The 20,785-nt window shown below is 45.0% G+C and overlaps 1 protein-coding gene across 1 annotated transcript in view; it reads right to left on the reverse strand.

Moving 5' to 3' along the window:
• LOC137323411 (sperm-associated antigen 16 protein) overlaps nt 1-20,785 on the reverse strand; it is a 982,420-nt gene that overhangs the window by 437,800 nt on the left and 523,835 nt on the right. Inside the window, exon 11 of the mRNA XM_067986887.1 lies at nt 15,481-15,624. Coding sequence (XP_067842988.1) covers nt 15,481-15,624 — 144 coding nt within the window. The remainder of the gene's footprint in view (nt 1-15,480; nt 15,625-20,785) is intronic.

Here is a 20,785-nt window from a genome sequence, read left to right on the forward strand (position 1 = left end):
TAAGTATCTTCAATTAGGCTGTGACCGCATGCGGAGCACCCCGATTTCACTGGACGCGTTACCCACGTGCCCAGTCGAACCCCCGCTGCCAACCTGCTTCCCTCCTAATATCAGGCCCGTGGTTTTAATGGCTCCATTCAGACTTTGTCCAATGAAAATTCTAGTGGATAAGTGCAGGTAATGGAGATTTCACTCGAAATGATTTCTGGGAGTGTGGTCAAGGCTGTTACAAGTTCTTGGGGTTTAGATGACTGCTCAAACCATTTGGACTTTATTCTTTCCCTTTAAACAAACAGCCAGCCTTTGTTTAATGTCCTAAAAACATGCACCGTTTAAATTCCATGTGCATTTTCCAGCTTCAATTTCTTCTGTTGTCAATAGCTACCACCGGCGCATTCCAACTCATTGATATGTGATAACAGTCAGAAAGCAAGATTAATGATTGTACTGTAATTACTACAAATTTAGAAAAAAAAATCTACAGTTGACTACTGGGAAAATATGATCAATATGTAATTCAGCTTTGAATCCTAGATGTCAACATCACCATTGTTGGAAGATGAATTATCTCAGAATTAACAACAGAGAGGAAACATTTGGGTCAGATAAACTATTTGTAGAGATTCCTTGGTATTCTTTCACCCATTCACTACGTTAGGTGCATTGATTGGAGTTTTCACATCAAGCAATTTTTTGAGAATATCCTGGGTGAAAATTTCAGGGAGATTTTCAGTAAAATAAGAGCCAGTTACTCTGCTGTCACTGGGAATGCTGCCTCTGTGTTTTCCTGACAGCGTAAGTTTTAAAATTCACCTACATTAGTTTCTGGTTTTGAAGGTCACTTTCAATTATTATATCAACACCTGGCAATTCACACACTTAATGATATCCATTTATTTCTAGACTAGACAACTAGAACAAAGGATTAAACCTAGGAGAAAAGAAGTGAGGCTCAATGCTTTGGAATTTTCAACACAAAACCTCTAATAGGAGCTCAAATTTTCTATTCTTTTAAAGAAAGATAACAAATCTAATAGAAACTGGCTGTTGCATTCCTATAAATCTTCCAAACAAAAAGGAAAATCAATTGACCAAAATGTTGCTTTCTGACTAGCCAAGTCTATCTCATTAAAAAACACACATCAGTATTGTATGATTGTGCATTGTAATGAGCCTCCAATATTGCTGATTTTGGTCCATGCTAAACACATGGCACCAGGTACCAATCAGATCGCAAGCTAAACGTACAACATTAGTGACCAAACAGATTGTTGAGAAAAAAAAACTTTGCAACTCAATTTTGGCAGCCATGATAGTTCCTCTTCCTCTCTCTATTAATCTTTCACCCTGCCTAGCCTTTGCTCTGCCCCCTTTCATCTACTTTGAACACACAAGCTTTGCTTTCTTTTCAGACTCGCTCGAAGCGTTCCAGCTCTGCTGTCTATCTCCCACAGAATCCACCCTCTAACTCTGGCTCGACTGCCTCCTATCAAGGCTTGCCCTGTGTACTCTGGCTGTAACATCTTCCCCTGGAGCAGTTATAGAAGCTCCATGTGGCTCACGGTGCTAGTCCTGCTGATCTCCCTATCTCTACATCTTGTTCCCATCTCTCTCTTTCCAGGCCTTTACCTTTAAGATAGAGGCGACCAGCTCCAGAACAAACCTTGGTCAGAAAAGTTATACATTAGTGTGGTGTGTTTAGTTACTTTCTATAGTGCAAGAAGGTATACTGAATTAGTTAAAGTCAGTTGAGATTTACTATAAATGTTACTCTGCATGTTCACTTAACTGTAAAATCAGCCAGATTATTGATTTACATTCAGGCTCCTTTCACTAAAGTGTGAATCAGTCCACCTTTCTGAATATCGGAGAAGCGTATGTAGAGGGATGTGAGATCACAGTATCATAAGAACATAAGAACATAAGAAATAGGAGCAGGAGTAGGCCAATCGGCCCCTCGAGCCTGCTCCGCCATTTCATAAGATCATGGCTGATCTGATCCTAACCTCAAATCTAAATTCATGTCCAATTTCCTGTCCGCTCCCCGTAACCCCTAATTCCCTTTACTTCTAGGAAACTGTCTATTTCTGCTTTGAATTTATTCAATGATGTAGCTTCCACAGCTTCCTGGGGCAGCAAATTCCACAGACCTACTACCCTCTGAGTGAAGAAGTTTCCCCTCATCTCAGTTTTGAAGGAGCAGCCCCTTATTCTAAGATTATGCCCCCTAGTTCTAGTTTCACCCATCCTTGGGAACATCCTCACCGCATCCACCCGATCAAGCCCCTTCACAATCTTATATGTTTCAATAAGATCGCCTCTCATTCTTCTGAACTCCAATGAGTAGAGTCCCAATCTACTCAACCTCTCCTCATATGTCCGCCCCCTCATCCCCGGGATTAACCGAGTGAACCTTCTTTGTACTGCCTCGAGAGCAAGTATGTCTTTTCTTAAGTATGGACACCAAAACTGTATGCAGTATTCCATCATAAGGTCAGAAATGGGGATGTTCGCTGATGACTGCATAGTGTTCAGTTCCATTCGCAACCCCTCAGATAATGAAGCAGTCCGAGCCTGCATGCAGCAAGACCTGGACAACATCCAGGCTTGGGCTCATAAGTGGCAAGTAACATTTGCGCCAGATAAGTGCCAGGCAATGACCATCTCCAACAAGAGAGAGTCTAACCACCTCCCCTTGACATTCAACGGCATTACCATCGCCGAATCCCCCACCATCAACATCCTGGGGGTCACCATTGACCAGAAACTTAACTGGACCAGCCATATAAATACTGTGGCTACGAGAGCAGGTCAGAGGCTGGGTATTCTGCGGCGAGTGACTCACCTCCTGACTCCCCAAAGCCTTTCCATTATCTACAAGGCACAAGTCAGGAGTGTGATGGAATACTCTCCACTTGCCTGGATGAGTGCAGCTCCAACAACACTCAAGAAGCTCGACACCATCCAAGATAAAGCAGCCCGCTTGATTGGCACCCCATCCACCACCCTAAACATTCACTCCCTTCACCACCGGCGCACTGTGGCTGCAGTGTGCACCATCCACAGGATACACTGCAGCAACTCGCCAAGGCTTCTTCGACAGCACCTCCCAAACCTGCGACCTCTACCACCTAGAAGGACAAGGGCAGCAGGCGCATGGGAACAACACCACCTGCACGTTCCCCTCCAAGTCACACACCATCCCGACTTGGAAATATATCGCCGTTCCTTCATTGTCGCTGGGTCAAAATCCTGGAACTCCCTTCCTAACAGCATTGTGGGAGAACCGTCACCACACGGACTGCAGCGGTTCAAGAAGGCGGCTCACCACCACCTTCTCGAGGGCAATTAGGGATGGGCAATAAATGCCGGCCTTGCCAGCGACGCCCACATCCCGTGAACGAATAAAAAAAAAGGTGCGGTCTCACCAATACCTTATCTAACTGCAGCAATACCTCCCTGTTTTTATATTCTACCCCCTAGCAATAAAAGCCAACATTCCATTGGCCTTCTTGATCACCAGCTGCACCTGCAAACTAACCTTTTGATTTTCTTGCACTAGAACTCCCAGATCCCTTTGTACTGCAGTACTTTCCAGTCTCTTGCCATCAAGATAATAACTTGCTCTCTGGTTTTTCCTGCCAAAGTGCATAACCTTACATTTTCCAATATTGTATTGCATCTGCCAAATCTCCGCCCACTCACCCAGCCTGTCTATATCGATCTGCAGGTTTTTTATGTCCTCCTCACTCTCTACTTTCCCTCCCATCTTTGTATCATCTGCAAACTTTGATATGTTACACTCGGTCCCCTCCTCCAAATCGTTAATATAGATTGTAAAGAGTTGGGGACCCAGCACCGACCCCTGCGGAACACCACTGGCTACTGGTTGCCAGTCCAAGAAAGAACCATTTATCCCAACTCTCTGCTTCCTGTTCGATAACCAATCCTCCACCCATGCCAGAATATTACCCCCAATCCAGTGATTCTTTATCTTGAGCAATAATCTTTTATGTGGCACCTTGTCGAATGCCTTCTGGAAGTCTAAATACACTACGTCCACTGGTTCCCCTTTATCCACCCTGTACGTTATGTCCTCAAAGAACTCAAGCAAATTTGTCAGACATGACTTCCCCTTCGTAAAGCCATGCTGACTTTGTCCTATTAAATTATGTTTATCCAAATGTTCTGCTACTGTCTCCTTAATAATAGACTCCAAAATTTTACCCACCACAGATGTTAGGCTAACTGGTCTATAATTTCCAGCCTTCTGCCTACTACCCTTTTTAAATAAGGGTGTTACATTAGCAGTTCACCCAGATACATATCCAGTTCATACAACAAGCGGTTTCTTTGTTACAACCCTCAGGATCACGTGATAACATGACAAGATACAGGGCAGTAAAGGCAAACTCCTGATCACAAGGGACTTGGGATCTGCTTACTGGAGTGGCCAGTGATGCTGAGGGCATCTAGAGCAGACTTGAAATGTGTGTGAGCCAAACAGAGCATGTGGGAGGCTTTGGGAAAAATTCACTCACATAAAGAGGAAGACAAAGTGTGACAAAAAAACAATACAGGTATGGATGGCAGTAAAAGAAAATGCATGTGTAAGAGAGAGAGAAGACTGGAAGGCAAACAGAAAGAATAAAGAAGTGACACATAAGGAGAGATATTGGGGGTTATTTTAACCTAACCTACCTGGCAGGATACGGGCAGGCTCAAGTCGAACGCCCGTTTTACTGTCCATTGCCCATTTCAGGCGGGCAGGTTAGGTTAAATTTACCTCCATTGTTATGGTATTTCTTTTGTCCATGAGCAACGCTTTAGGAGATCAATAAGTGTTAATTACGGTTCAATTGCAGGAAACAAAAAAAAAAAATCTAAAATTGCAATGCAAATCATGGTGTGTCAGTCACTGCTTAATAAATTGCATCAAGTTTAATCTGGGCAAGAGGTAAGGCCTTATTTAAAAAAAGTTTCCAGAGCATATTTCTGAAATTATCGGTATTCACATTGTTTTGCGCAAGTAATCCTTCATTTGCATATAAAATTAGGTCATTAGAAAATGAATCCTTTAACTCAAATACCAGATGTCACTAAGATAAGCAGAATCTCTTTTAAATACTGGAAAATAATACGGCTCCCCACTGTTTCTGAGTCATTCTCTTCTGAAAAGAATTACTAAGAGTACGTGTGTCTCTGTCACAAAAACCATCATCAGTGTACCATTCCACCCCGTAGCTACTAGTTATTCCAAAGTCTTAAAAACATCTCTTCTGAAAAATTTGTTTTTATGAATTTAAATTATAGTGCTTTGTTTTAAATCATTAAACAGACCCTAAAGAATAGCAGTTATTAAGCAGATGTTGTTGACAGAAATATCCATTCCTGTTCAACCTTAGTTATTGGTCCTGCTCGGCACCTTGAGAGTTGAAGTCTAATAGGAACAGGAGGAGGCCATTCAGCCCCTTGAACCTGTTCCACCAATCATAGCTGATCTGTACCTCAACTCCATTTACCTGTCTTTGTTCCATACCCTCACCTGACAAAAAACTATCAATCTCAGTCTTGAAAATTTCAATTGTCCCAGCATCCACAACCTTTTGGAAAATGGAGTTCCAGATTTCCATTACCCTCTGTGTGGAAAAATGCTTCCTGATTTCAGTCCTAAATGGCCTAGCTGTAATTTTAAGATTTGCCCACTTGTTCTGGATTCCTCCATCAGAGGAAAGTTTCCTGTATCTACTATATCGTACCCCTTTATTATTTTAAACACCTTGATTAGGTCATCCTTCAACCAGCTAAACTCAAGGGAATACAAGCTACATTTATGCATGCTGTTCTCATAATTAAACCCTTTAAACCCCAGTATCATTGTGGTGAATCTGCACTGTAACCCTTCCAAGACCAACATATCTTTTGTGAGGTGCGATGCCCAAAACTGAATGCAGCACTCCTTATATAGTCTGACCAAGGCTAATGAGATTACAACTCCCAGTGCACATAAAGGAATTCACTACATTGTTAGTTTGTTGTAAAGTATGATGAAGTTCATTTACCAATGACTTTGTCGCTGTCATTAATTTCACCTGCTTGTCCTACAGTGTGGACATACAGCAGCACTGTGTAGATGCTTACGATTTTTATTACGTCCAAGCTTTCTTTCAAGAGCTCATTCTTATTATCTTTTAAGCTTTCAATCCTTTGAGATATTCAGTAGTTTGTTTGCACCATATGGAGAAATGAGAAAAGCGGTGGTTCAAACGGGACCAGAATGAAACATCTTCAATGCATGCTCTCATTTGTACTATTATCCCTGATTTCCTCCCTCAAGCTTACCACTTCTTTTCATCCCAAGTTCAGAACCTTTTGGTGTAACACATTCCTGTGCTTCCTAAGGCCATCACATCCGTCAATAGCATATCAAATAAATCTAATCATTTGACAAATGATGAATTCATTTTTAACGGCATCCATATACAACTATAATGCCTAACATTCTGTGTTCCTACTCATTCTTCACTGATTGTAAACAATTTTACAACACCAAGTTATAGTCCAGCAATTTTATTTTAAATTCACAAGCTTTCGGAGGCTACCTCCTTCCTCAGGTGAACGATGCGGAAATGAAGTCCTCGAAATGAAGTCGCATTTATAATTCACAGAACAATGCTGGTGATAACAGACAGTTTTTTCAACTGCCCGTTGCCAAGGCAATCAGTGTGCAGACAGACAGGTGTTACCTGCCAGGTCTCAGAATATACAAATCACCAAAAAAAACAACAAACAAAAAAAAACAGAGATAGAGAGGTAGAAACATAGAAAAGACAGCAACTGACCCGTTATATTAAAAACAGATAACATTTGTTCGCTGGTGGGGTAACGTGTAGCGTGACATGAACCCAAGATCCCGGTTGAGGCCGTCCTCATGGGTGCGGAACTTGGCTATCAATTTCTGCTCGACGATTTTGCGTTGTCGTGTGTCTCGAAGGCCGCCTTGGAGTACGCTTACCCGAAGGTCGGTGGCTGAATGTCCTTGACTGCTGAAGTGTTCCCCGACTGGGAGGGAACCCTCCTGTTTGGCGATTGTTGCGCGGTGTCCGTTCATCCGTTGTCGCAGTGTCTGCATGGTCTCGCCAATGTACCATGCTCTGGGGCATCCTTTCCTGCAACGTATGAGGTAGACAACGTTGGCCGAGTCACAGGAGTAAGCGTACTCCAAGGCGGCCTTCGAGACACACGACAACGCAAAATCGTCGAGCAGAAATTGATAGCCAAGTTCCGCACCCATGAGGACGGCCTCAACCGGGATCTTGGGTTCATGTCACGCTACACGTTACCCCACCAGCGAACAAATGTTATCTGTTTTTAATATAACGGGTCAGTTGCTGTCTTTTCTATGTTTCTACCTCTCTATCTCTGTTTTTTTTTGTTTGTTGTTTTTTTTGGTGATTTGTATATTCTGAGACCTGGCAGGTAACACCTGTCTGTCTGCACACTGATTGCCTTGGCAACGGGCAGTTGAAAAAACTGTCTGTTATCACTTGTAAACAATTTTACAACACCAAGTTATAGTCCAGCAATTTTATTTTAAATTCACAAGCTTTCGGAGATTTTCTCCTTCCTCAGGCAAATGTTTCAAGATCTCCACATCATGTTATCACCAGCATTGTTCTGTGAATTATAAATGCGACTTCATTTCGAGGACTTCATTTCCGCATCGTTCACCTGAGGAAGGAGGTAGCCTCCGAAAGCTTGTGAATTTAAAATAAAATTGCTGGACTATAACTTGGTGTTGTAAAATTGTTTACAATTGTCAACCCCAGTCCATCACCGGCATCTCCACATCATTCTTCACTGAAACATTAATCTAGGAAAACTCACTTCCCTGCCAAACCTTTAATCTTTCTTGCTTGCATATATACTGGATAGTGCTTCATTGTATATCACAAAATAATGCGATTACAATTTTCTGTCTCTTTCAGACAGGAAAATAAATAATTGCAAGCTTAATGGGTTCTGTAGATCATTCTTTGCATGCTCTATGAATTTGAAGAAAATTAGATTGTCTACTAGGTTGGGTCATTTTCGTTTTACAAATGGAAGCATTTCCTGTGAATCACAAGAGGAAACTCATGCTGCCATTGGGGAAAATCACTAGGGCATTGACCCTTCAACATATCATGATACTGGGGGGCCCTGTCATTATGATCACCCCATCTTGTCCCATATGGAACAAAACTTCATGATGACATTTCAGTTCTTTTTTAAGGAAGACAGAAATTGGAACATAGGAACAGGATGAGGCCATTCAGCCCCTCAAGCCTTTTCTGCCATTGAATTGGATTATGACTGATCTGTATCTTAACTCTATTTACCCACCTTGTTTCCATATCCCTAAATACCCTTGGCCAACAAAAATCTATCAATCTCAGTTTTGAAATTTTCAAGTGACTTAGCCTCAACAGCTTTTTGGGAGAGACTGAAGCTAGCTAAATGTAAAGAGACATTTACAGAGGCCTAGACATCCGATGGCGCCTGTTTCAAGTGACTCAGGTAGTGATGTTTGTGCTGCCTTCACATTTCAATGGTGCAGGCATGTAGCCAGCACTACCAGCGCTACCCATTGGCTAGACACCTGTAGAGGGCGCCCAATATCGGGCATCTCTGATGCCACTTAAAGGCAGCCAGCTCCTCTTAAAGGGAAGGTGCATTCTGGCTGCAGATACCAGGGAAACAATTCTGATTGAAGAAATGGTTGAAGCAAGTTGTGAGACGGCACCCAAGGGTCTCCGATGCTGCCTTAGAGGCCCTGGTGCAGGCAGTGGACAGGAGCAGGGAGATCCTCTTTCCCCCAGGCGGCAGGAAGCCCTCCAGGTGCCAACTCAGGAGGCAGTGGGAAGAAATTGCAGAGCATGTCAATATCAGGAGCACTGCACCCAGAACATGGCTGCAATGCCAGAAGAAATTTTAATGATCTAACTACAGTTGTTAAGATAAGAATACTGCTCTCATATTCTCTACTCACAGCTGCATCCCTTACAATCTTATGAATTACAACACTGACAAGACCCCCCTTCACTCTCCTACAATCACTGCACCACACTTTACTACACCTCCTTCTCCTCATACTCACCAATGGATTTCCTCCACTTTGTTTTGTACACTTCATTTGCCATGACTTTCTAGACCATTTATGTGCCTATAACTATAGATTGTAAGCTTACAATATTCTTTGCATCCAAAGAGCCAGGGCATCATGAAGAATCTGTCTGCATCTGAAAATCTGTCCCATTGAGCTGAGAAAGAGGATGTGCAGGTATGTAATTGGACCTGTACTGCTCATTGCAAGAATGTTAAGATTCAAGGTTTCCGAGATCACAACATGGATAAGAATATAACTGATGCAAGTTCCAGCTTTATCTTGGGGATGAACAGAAATGATGGAAAAACATAAACGAACTCCACGACAATTATAGTCTACTCAAAGCCCATCACCAGGAAATTCCTAGGGGGTTTTCTCCCACTCGGCTGGCATAACTTCAGCAGAACATTGGCAGAAATCCAGTTTAGGCCATGTATCCAGGGTTTCTGCCATCTTCTGCTGATGTCACGGTGACGAATCAGGAGAATGCCCAAGGAAATTCCCAGCCCATGTCTCGCATTCTCTATTTTTTTACCTAAAGTTTGATTCAGTGGCTGTCTTTTAAAACTCAGACATTGTATTCAGGGAATTTAACAGCCAGCTGAAGTCAAAGTGTTGGGCCAAGCTTATCCTAGTACAATGTTAGAGGTTTGATGTATGGTCTCACTTGGTAACAGGCTAACATGTACAATGTCAAAAGACGATATTTTCTTTTGCTAATATGTTAGTGATTGCTGGCTAATCGAGAGCCAACAAGATCTCATTTACAAAGTGATTTGATTATTTTTTAAATCGTGACAAGAGAAAAGGGTAATTAGAATTGATCTAAAAGGGCACAGGCTGAAATTCTGGCCTACAAAATTTAAAGTTTAAATTTAACATACACATGGAATCCTGTGATATATTGTTCTCTCATTCTCTGACTTCTAGAACATTCTGCGGCTTGCTTCGTATACTTAACTTCTTTCTCTCCCTGAGGAAGGGGAAGCCACAACTCCACCTTCTCAAAGCCCAGCCCCTCAAGATCATTACAAATGTCAGCTTCAAATATTCTCCTAGATAGGCATAGCATAAGTAGTGTATTAACACACTAGCGCAAAGTCAATAAATCATTAAGTAAACCATGAGTGATGCTGACATCAACAATTCACTGCATTAATAATGTGTTTTAATTTGCTTTTTCACTGCCCTATTTTAGGAAGGACATCGAGGCCATGGAAAGGGTACAGAAGAGATTGTAAGAAGATTGCAAGGATGAGAGGCATTAGTTATGTGGAGTGACTAGAGAAACTAGGGCTCTTTTCACTAGAACATAAAGTTATGAGGAGGCCTGATAGAGAAGTTCAAAATTATGAGGAATTTTGAGACGGTAAATAGGGGAAATCTATTTCCGCTAGTCAGTGAAACAGTAACTTAAAGGGCATAAATTTGAGAGCATCACCAAAAGTACAAAGGGAGAGATTAGGAGAATTTTTTTTTTACACAGGTTATTAGGACCTATCAGAAAACAGCGGCGAAAGCAAAATCTAAAATACAGAATACCCTTTTAAAGGGAAGTCATTAAATATCTGTAAAAGAAAAAAAGTGTATGCTGAAAGGGCAGGGGGAATCAGACTAAGTGGATATTTTTGACACAAAGTTGGCATAAAGACCTTCTTCTATGCTGTAAAATTATATAATTCTCCAATTCTAACCTCAAATAAGCAACTCGTATTGCACAAAAGTATATTTTCCATTTTTCACAACATCTATTGCTATGACTTCTGGTAAGAAAACTATCTATTTAGCGCATAATTAAGGGGGTGTTTTGTACTTAAGAGTTGCACCTATTATGACCACGATTGAAACTGGCCAAATTTACATAATTTACAATCAACAACAACTTGCATTTATATAGCACCTTTAACAAAGAAAAACGTCCCAAGGCACTTCACAGAGGCATAATCAAAAGGAATGGAGCCAAAGCTAAAGAAGAACATATTAGGAGGGGACCCTGGTCAAAGAACTGGGTTTTAAAGAGGGTCTTAAACGAGGAGGGGCAAAATGGAATTCCAGAGCATGAGCCTAGGGGCTGAAGGCTTGGCCACCAAAGATGGGGCAAAAGATAGGAAGGATGCACAAGCAGCCGGACTTAGAGGAATGGTGAGTTCGGAGAGAGGGTTGTAGGGCTGGAGCAGATTACAGAGGTAGGAAGGGGCGAGGCCAAGAATAGATTTAAACATGAGGATGAGAATTTTAAATTGGATGCATTGGGGGAACGGGAGTCAATGTAGCCAGCGAGCACAGATACCATGGATGAGCGAGAGCTGATGCGGGATATGATACAGGCAGCAAAGTTTTGGATGAGCTGGAGATTTCGGAGGGTGGAGGATGGGAAGCTGCCAGAAGAGAATTGAAGTATTCAAGTCTGGAGGTGAAAAAGTCATGGATGAGGGTTTGATCAGCAGATAGGCTGGGGGGCAGGCAATGTTAAGCAGGTGGAAGTAGGCAGTCTTTGTGATGGAGAGGATATGGGGTTGGAAGCTAAGCTTGGAGTCAGACATGACACCAAGGTTGCAAATAGTTTGGTTCTGCCTGAGACAGTGTTTTAGAACAGTTTTAAATTTAATGGCTGCTAGCCGGGTCTCCCAGGGCTCAGGAAACCCAGCAGCTGAAGAGAGGCGAGAATGGCCGGATCCAGCAGGTAAGTGTCTTTCCAGCAGTGCTTCTGGGCCAGGAGGCCCCCCAAGCAAACCTGTTCTCCTCCCCGCGATCGGGCCCCCCCACGATCGGCCCCACCTCCGATCTACTCCCAGCCCTCGATATCCTCCCCGGCCCCACCTCCGATCTACTCCCAGCCCTCGATATCCTCCCCGGCCCCACCTCCGATCTACTCCCAGCCCTCGATGTCCACCCTGGCCCCACCTCCGATCTACTCCCAGCCCTCGATGTCCACCCTGGCCCCACCTCCGATCTACTCCCAGCCCTCGATGTCCACCCTGGCCCCACCTCCGATCTACTCCCAGCCCTCGATGTCCTCCCCGGCCCCACCTCCGATCTACTCCCAGCCCTCGATGTCCTCCCCGGCCCCACCTCCGATCTACTCCCAGCCCGTGATGTCCACCCTGGCCCCACCTCCGATCTACTCCCAGCCCGTGATGTCCTCCCCGGCCCCACCTCCGATCTACTCCCAGCCCGTGATGTCCTCCCCGGCCCCACCTCCGATCTACTCCCAGCCCGTGATGTCCTCCCCGGCCCCACCTCCGATCTACTCCCAGCCCATGATGTCCTCCCCGGCCCCACCTCCGATCTACTCCCAGCCCGTGATGTCCTCCCCGGCCCCACCTCCGATCTACTCCCAGCCCATGATGTCCTCCCCGGCCCCACCTCCGATCTACTCCCAGCCCATGATGTCCTCCCCGGCCCCACCTCCGATCTACTCCCGGCCCATGATGTCCTCCCCGGCCCCACCTCCGATCTACTCCCAGCCCATGATGTCCTCCCCGGCCCCACCTCCGATCTACTCCCAGCCCATGATGTCCTCCCCGGCCCCACCTCCGATCTACTCCCAGCCCGTGATGTCCTCCCTGGCCCCACCTCCGATCTACTCCCGGCCCGTGATGTCCTCCCCGGCCCCACCTCCGATCTACTCCCGGCCCACGATCTTCTCCCCGGCCCCACCTCCGATCTACTCCCGGCCCGTGATGTCCTCCCCGGCCCCACCTCCGATCTACTCCCGGCCCACGATCTTCTCCCTGGCCCCCCACCGCCTCCCTGTAAATATCGGGGCCCATGTCTTTGGATTATGTCACCAAGGAGCAGCATATAGATAAGGAAGGTGAGGTGTCAAGGATAGATGCTTGGGCAATTCGGAGTTAATGGTGCGGGGACAGGAAGAGAAGCCATTGCTGCAAATGCTCTGGCTATGATTGGATAAGAGTGGAACCAAGCGAGGGCAGTCCGACTGAGTTATCAGCAGAGGCGAGGTGATGGAGGAAGATGACATGGTCGGCCATGTCGAAAGCTGCAGAAAGAGCAAAGAGGATGGATAGTGCAGCACTGTCACAATCACAGAGGGTATCATTTGTGACCTTGGTTAGAGAGATTTGAACAAGGAGTTGTGGGAAAGATGGGAACAGATTTGGGAGTCAATAACATGCTCAAGGACTTTGGAAAACAACAGGAGGTTGGACATAAGATGTTAGTTTGCAAGGACAGAGGAGTTGAGGGTGAGCTTTTTGGGGAGAGGGGTGATGATGGTGGTTTTGAAAGAGAGAGTGACAATACCTGAGGTGAGGAAATCATTTACTAAGTTAGCTAGCATGGGTGCCAGGAAGGGAAGTTGGCTGGTCAGCAGTTTAGTGGAAGTGAGGTCAAGGAAGCAGGAGGTGGGTCTCATGGATGATATGAAAGAGTCCAGAGTTAAAGTTGTGTGAAGTTGACTTGTAGACAGGGCAGAGTCAGTTTGAAGCATCCACAAACCAGTGTAGAGGTTTGGAGACAGCTGTGGAGAGAGAGTGGATCCTGGAGCTGTTTGAGGGGCAGAGTGTTAGTGGGTGTACTGCTGGAGGTTGGCCAGTGGAGTCAGAGGGTCAAGGAGGAGTGGAGAGTTGACTGTTAGCCAGCAGGGGTTGAACCAGGGTCGAGCAGAGGTGTGTAATGGGTTCAGATATCAACGGGGTGCACCAGCAGATCCAACATAACAGCAGAGGAGCAAGAAATAGTTGAATTGAAACTCGAAGCCCAAGAGCAATGAAGCCCAGGCAGCCGTGGGAGAGTGAAAGGTAAAGCCACAGGATCTGTACAGTGAAGGAGCTGGTCGGAGGAACAGCTGCAGGGAGGTGAGGAGCACACAAGATCTGGAGCTTGAGGAGCCGATCTTGCCCAGTCCAGTAAAAGTTGATGAAGGACGAGTGACTCGGAGCACTCAGCAGCCATGGGAAGTAAGCAGATGGAAGCAAAGCAGAGGTTATTCAGCAGCATGGGAGCAGGATCCAGAGCAGGATGGGAACCAGCAGGAACAGATCAATGTCGGCTCAGTTTAGAGTAAAAAGAGGAGTAAAAACCGAGCCTGCAGAAGCAGACCAGGTACTGGAATAGAGGCAATCCAGTGGAGAATACAGTCTGAGTAGAAAGTTGCGGTGAAGGTCACAGTAAAACCCAGAAGCCAGCGGAGCAATGGAATTCAGCCCAGAAGAAAGTGGATCTCTGCCCAAGACCCAACACAGCAGCAGGGTAGTGTTGAGTAGCCAGCAGTGTACATTAGTACAGTCCTGAAGCTCAACAGATAACAGCAGCAGGCGGGGGCTAAAGGGATTAAATTATGAGGACATAATAGACTAGGCTTATTCCCTTGAGTGCAGAAGATTAAGGGGTGAAAAATTGAGGTGTTTAACATGATTAAAGGATTTGATAGGGTAGATAGAGAGAAACTACCTTCTCTGGCAGGGGAGTCCAGAACAAGGGGGCTTAAACTTAAAATTAGAACTCGGCCATTCAGGGGTGATGTCAGGAAGCACTTCTTCACACAAAGGGGAGTGGAAATCTGGAACTCTCTCTTACAAAAAGCTGGTGAGGCTGGGGGTCAACTGAAAATTTCACAACTGAGATTGATAGATTTTTGTTAGGTAAGGATATTAAGGTTAACAGGTACATGAAGTTAAGATTCAGATCATCCATAATCTAATTGAATGGCAGAATAGGCTCAAAGGGCTGAATGGCCTACTCCTGTTCCTATGATGGGTCCTGTTGGCTGAAATGAGTTACCTTAAACTTGAAGAGATTGACTGTTGAAAGATAAAAACATTTAACATAACCCAGGCTTCGGAAGTGGTTCCCAATTCAATGAGCCACCAACCCTCCTCCCAGGGAGATAATAAATAAAGACAACTGACAGTTGAGATTTCCTAACGTTATGAATTAGGGTGCTTATAGGCTGGGACAAAGTAAACAAAGTTGTGTGGATAATTGCAGGCTGGAAAATCAGAATTGTACCATAGTTCATCAAAAATCTAACATTACTTTATGTTTTATGAAAAGCAATTGAATATGTTCATTTAATATTGGTTCAGGACTGATAAATGGGCTGTAAAGCTTTGGCCATTTTGGCAGCACATCCTTGCAAATTCGGAGACTAACATCAGCAATGTTCCAGTCACTATCACAAATCTGTCAAGGAAAACTACCAAGATCATTTATAAATGCATTGCACAGTATGGAAGGAAAACAAAAGCAAACATGAAGCACTGTGTCATCAGTTCAGCCCAGAGATGAACAGACTAGTGCAAACAAAAGTATGTAAAGTTAGTCTCCACAGGGGATTCGTGCTGACTGAATGCCATGTTTATACTAACCTGGGATGGAAGCAGCAGCCAGAAAGCCAATCACCGTGACCTTCCCCTGTCATGATAATGTCACCATTGGGAATGGACCACATCTTCCAGAGGCGGTCATCACTTCCAGTCACCAGGATTTGTTTCCGCGGGTGAAGAGCGAGGCTAGGAACGAATAAGGAGATGATAAGCATGTTTCAATGTATGCAATCATTTTTTCAAACATATTATTTACTATGTAAGCATACCAAACTATCTTCTTGAATTCCATGAGGAATACAGTTGACAATAACACTTTGTCATACTTAGGTATCTATAAACTGCATTGTAGCCCAATTCTATAAAGAACCTAGTTTGCTGGGCACTTTAAGAATTTATGTCTATACACAGAATATAAAAAGGTCTCAATTAAAACAATTTGTCTATTCCATCATGCTACTATGATAACACACTACAGGGGTTTAAATTACTTTTATTATAACGATGCACTCACTATGCACTGAATGAAAGTTCATTTATTCTTCTTTTATTTAGCAGGAACACACAGTACACTTTGTGGAGTTTGCATGCTAATAACTAATGCTAAACTGAACAGAATGTGCCTGTAATATTAATGCTGATTTACCCATTAATTATTTCCCCTCTATAATTGACAAGTAAACGCAATAAAGAATGTTCAGTGCATCAATTCAGCTGTGGAGAGCACAAAATTGGGCACTGGAGAAAGCAAAGAGATCCTAAAATGCCCACTTCACAGAGAAAACCTTGTAGATTATTGAAGATGGCATATGAGAATGAAATAATGTCCTCTTTTAGTCAGAAGGATCGCATTACTAAATCAACCATGCAGCAGCTGGCATTGGATGCAATCACACAGGAGGTAAGCATGGTAGTTCCAACCACCACAATTAGAAGCATGTGCAGACAAAGGTGTCCAATTTGAAGGAAAGTGCAGATAACTAATTAGGAACACTGGGGTAGTTTTCTAACTTTACGTCCAGGCACAAAACTGGTGTTGCTGATTGGCTGCCCTGTTATAGAAACCAGTGAAATGAGTGGAAAGGAAAATCAGATGGTTTCTATAATGGGGCAGCCAATCAACAAAATTGGTTTTACGCCAGGCAGCAAGTTGAAAATCTACTCCACGGTCAGTTATCTCATGTTGCTAGATATGAGCATGGATGCCTGTTATCTTAATTGTATCTATATGACTTATATCAATTAGTGTTAATTGTATTCAGGTTGTGGGTAGCAATTGGGGACTCTCTTGTATCCATTTATAGGAGGGTGTGTAATGTTGAGCTGTGGGAATAAAGGCATGGAAGCAACTGAAGACCAGGCTCCAGTATTCTATCCTTCACCACCTGGCTATCCAATTTATAACATCTTACACTGATACAAATGGCTATGCATGGAGGTTGCAGGTGTCATCCATGTTTGCCTAAATAGTATTACAGAAGAGTATTATTAACCCAAGTTTAACTAATAACTTGATGGAAGCGAAGCACAAAAAAGAGGTAATTAGGATATTACAACAACAACTTGCATTTATATAGCACCTTTAATGTAGTAAAACATTCCAAGGCACTTCACAGGAGTGTTATCAAACAATATTTGACACCGAGCCACTGAGGAGATATTAGGACAGGTGACCAAAAGCTTAGTCAAAGAGGTAGATTTTAAGGAGATGGGCGATGTTACGGAGGTGGAAGTGGCAGGCTTGATGATACAGAGTAAATTGGGTTGGAAGCTCAGCTCAGAGTCAAACGGAACTCCAAGGTTGCAAATGGTCTGGATCAGCCTCAGACAGTGGCCAAGGAGAGGGATGGAGTCGGTGGTTATGGAGTGGAGCTTGCAGCGGGGACCGAAGACAATGGATATTATTTTGATTTGGAGCTGAGAAGATAGCAGAGGGGAAGCTTTTCTGGCGCGAAACACAGAAGCAAAGTTGGTGGTTCGGAATGTGCGATCACGATCTAGTCAAATGATAAAAACATTACTTCCTGGTTTCGCACCCGGCAACCAGGTTGTGGTCGTGATCAAAAAAACTGATTTTCACCTCACATCCACCGCCAACCCACCCATTCTTGGGGGTTAAAACTGCCCCCAATGGCTTTTGTCTTCCCAATATTTAATAGGAGGAAATTTCTGCTCATCCAATATTGAATGTCGGACAAGCAGCGTGAAAAATCAGAGGCCGTGGAGAGGTCGAGAGAGGTGGAGGTGAGATAGAGCTGGGTATCGTCAGCGTACATATAGAACCTGACATTATGTTTTCGGATGATGTGGCCGAGGGGCAGCATGTAGATGAGAAATAGGAGGGGGCCAGGGATAGATCCTTGGGGAACTCTGAAGATAACGGTGCAGGAGCGGGAAGAGAAGCCATTGCAGGTGACTCTCTGGCTTCAACTGGATAGGCAGGAATGGAATAAGGTGAGGGCTTATTCCATTCTGGACCCAGCTGGACAACGGAGGGGAGGCATTGGAGGAGGATAGTGTGGTCAGCCATGTCACAAGAGGCTACAAAAGGTAGTTATGCTTCGTAGCAACTGAGAAAAAATGTTCATTAACTATCCTTAGAAATAGAAAGAAATATCTAGAAAGAAAAGAAAGACTTGCATTTATATAGCACCTTTCACGACCTTAGGACGTCCCAAAGTACTTTGCAGTCAATGAAGTACATTTGAAGTGTAGTCACTGTTGTAATGTAGGAAACGTGGCAGCCAATTTGTGCACAGCAAGGACCCATAAACAGCAACGTGATAATGATAATCTGTTTTAGTGATGTTGGTTGAGGGATAAATACTGGCCCGGCCACTGGGGAGAACTCCCCTGTTCTTCATCTAAATAGTGCCATGGGATCTTATACATCCACCTGAGAGGGCAGATGGGGCCTCGGTTTAACATCGAAGAACAGCAGGGGAGTTCTCCAGGTGTCCTGGCCAATATTTATCCCTCAACCAACATCACTAAAATGTGCAAATGGCTGCTGCATTTCCCAACAATAACTACAATTCAAAAGTACTTAATCGGCTGTAAAGTACTTTGGGACATCCTGAGGTTGTGAAAGGCACTATCTCAATGCAAGTCCTTTCCTTTCCTTAAGGGATCAAATTGGAGAGAAATAATTGAGATTTTGAATTGTTACATTTAAATTTCGTTGAATTTCTTTCCTTTCATAATAATTTTACCTGAATTTATACTCTAAATCATTTCTTGTTGATTAGAGAGGTATATACAATACATTATGACAGATAAAAAAAGTTGACATAACCGGACTTGTAGTAGTATCAAGAAAACTGTTAATTGAATAAGCTGCAGTGTACAAGACTGTGAAAGAAGTGACTGTGGGAGAAATTCAACATAGTTCACCCGGCGTATTTCTGGTCACAACCTCCCATGCCTGAGCTTCCCCGGAAGCGCTCTGGCTGCCAAATTGGAAGGTCCAGTTTGGTTCAAGGACAGAAAAACTGTGTATTACCTTCAATGATTCTACACTTAGTGCTGCTTCACCTACCAATATTCTTGGGCTCACAAACTTAACTCTCTATAAAGCCCAAATCTATCCAAAACTTGTACACTGCTCTGGAAAGGGTCTTCTGTCTTCTCTCTCACACTCATTAATAGGATAAAAGAAAAGGTTTGTCAACTGATAGGTGATTGGTCTCTGACCACTAGCCTCCAACCTTTCTTGTCCTTAAACCATTGACAGTTAATGTTCATCTGAATCTCCCCCTCTTGTTTCTTCTAAGCTATATATATGCTTCCAGGTGTCACCTGGAAGAACATCCTCAATATTGGAAAACTATGAAATAGATGGTTTTCACCTTAATGCCAAGATTAGTACTGTCCTGAATCCACTAAAAAATAGTATGAAATAAAAGGATGTGAATTTTTTTAAAATGTATTTTTCCTTTGTTCCCATTGCTTTTTAAGATGCAGGAAGCAGGAACCAAGGGCCCGATTTTAGCAGGCCTGCGGGTTCCCAGCAGGTGGTCCTTCGGGGGCGTGGAAAACGCGGACGGCTAATTGAGTGCGCCCCCCGCGCAATCGCGGGATAATTGATCACATTAAGCCGTGGTTCCGGGTTCTCCGCTCCCCAGCTGCGTGCCGGCGGGCTGCGCATGCGCACTACCGTTTTCGCGATGGAGGAGCTCCACTTAAAGGGGCAGTGCCCCAAAGCCCCTCCTGCTGCAAGCAAGAGGCAACACAGGATGGCGCAACCCAGGGGCAAGGCTGCGCCACGCTTCTCCGACCTCGCGCTGCAGCTGCTGCTGGAGGGTGTGAGGAGGAGGAGGGACACGCTGTTCCCGGCGGACGGACGCAAGTGCCCTGGCTCCGTCACCAGGAAGGCATGGGCAGAGGTGGCGGCGGAGGTCAGCAGCAGGGCCAACACCCCCAGGACATGGGAGCAGTGCCGTAAGCGGTTCAATGACCTCACTAGGTCCGGCAAGGTGAGTACACCAACGCACCCTCCCACAACCCGTCCCCACCATCACGCCAAACATATCACAACCCCTCCTGCAGAGTCACCACAGCACTCCCGCAGCAATCCTCACAGCCACTCACTCACCATCCTCGCCGTGCCCGCGAGTACCCACCGTCCCTGTCCCCACCCGAACACTACCACACACCCCAATCCCCATGCAATGGGATGGGCATGTGGCACACGCATCCTCCCATCCATCTGCCCCACGCTCAACCCACCCACACCGATGCTTGATGCGTCTCATTATGCAATATGCACTCACTCACGCATCTGTGTTTTGCCTTGACAGGAGAAGAGATGCAAGAACAACCGAAAAAGGGCCCGCACCGGAGGTGGCCCGCCGCACGTGGTCGAACTGACGGATGCAGAGGTGGAGGCGCTCGACCTCGCCGGCACGCAACATTGCCTCTCTGTTGCGGATGGCGAGTCTGGCGCTGCAGAAACGGCCGGTAAGGGAAAGCTGACACTCAACACTCATGATCGCGAGTGACCGTATCATCACCTGGCATCAGGCGCACTGTAACGTTTGTGCACATGCCTCATAGTGCCCTCTGTTCTCTTGCAGGGCCGTTTGCGAGCGCTGTGTGTGAGGAGGGCGATTCCTCAGAGGACATGCCGGTCTCTGAGGGTGCATCGTCACATATGAGCCAACCATCCACCAGCGCAGAGACACGCACCTCGGTGGGTCCCCCTCGCCAACTAGTTGGGGTAGCACTTGGTGATTTACCGCGCACGTGTGAGCATGAGCAGACCTTGGTGGCAGGGGCAGCCGCGGAGGGTCCGCGTCGGTGGGAGCACTCATCTCCAGGCTCTGCTCAGCCGGACCCAGATGCTGAA

This window comes from Heptranchias perlo, chromosome 7 (assembly GCF_035084215.1).
Source record: "Heptranchias perlo isolate sHepPer1 chromosome 7, sHepPer1.hap1, whole genome shotgun sequence".
NCBI lineage: Eukaryota > Metazoa > Chordata > Chondrichthyes > Hexanchiformes > Hexanchidae > Heptranchias > Heptranchias perlo.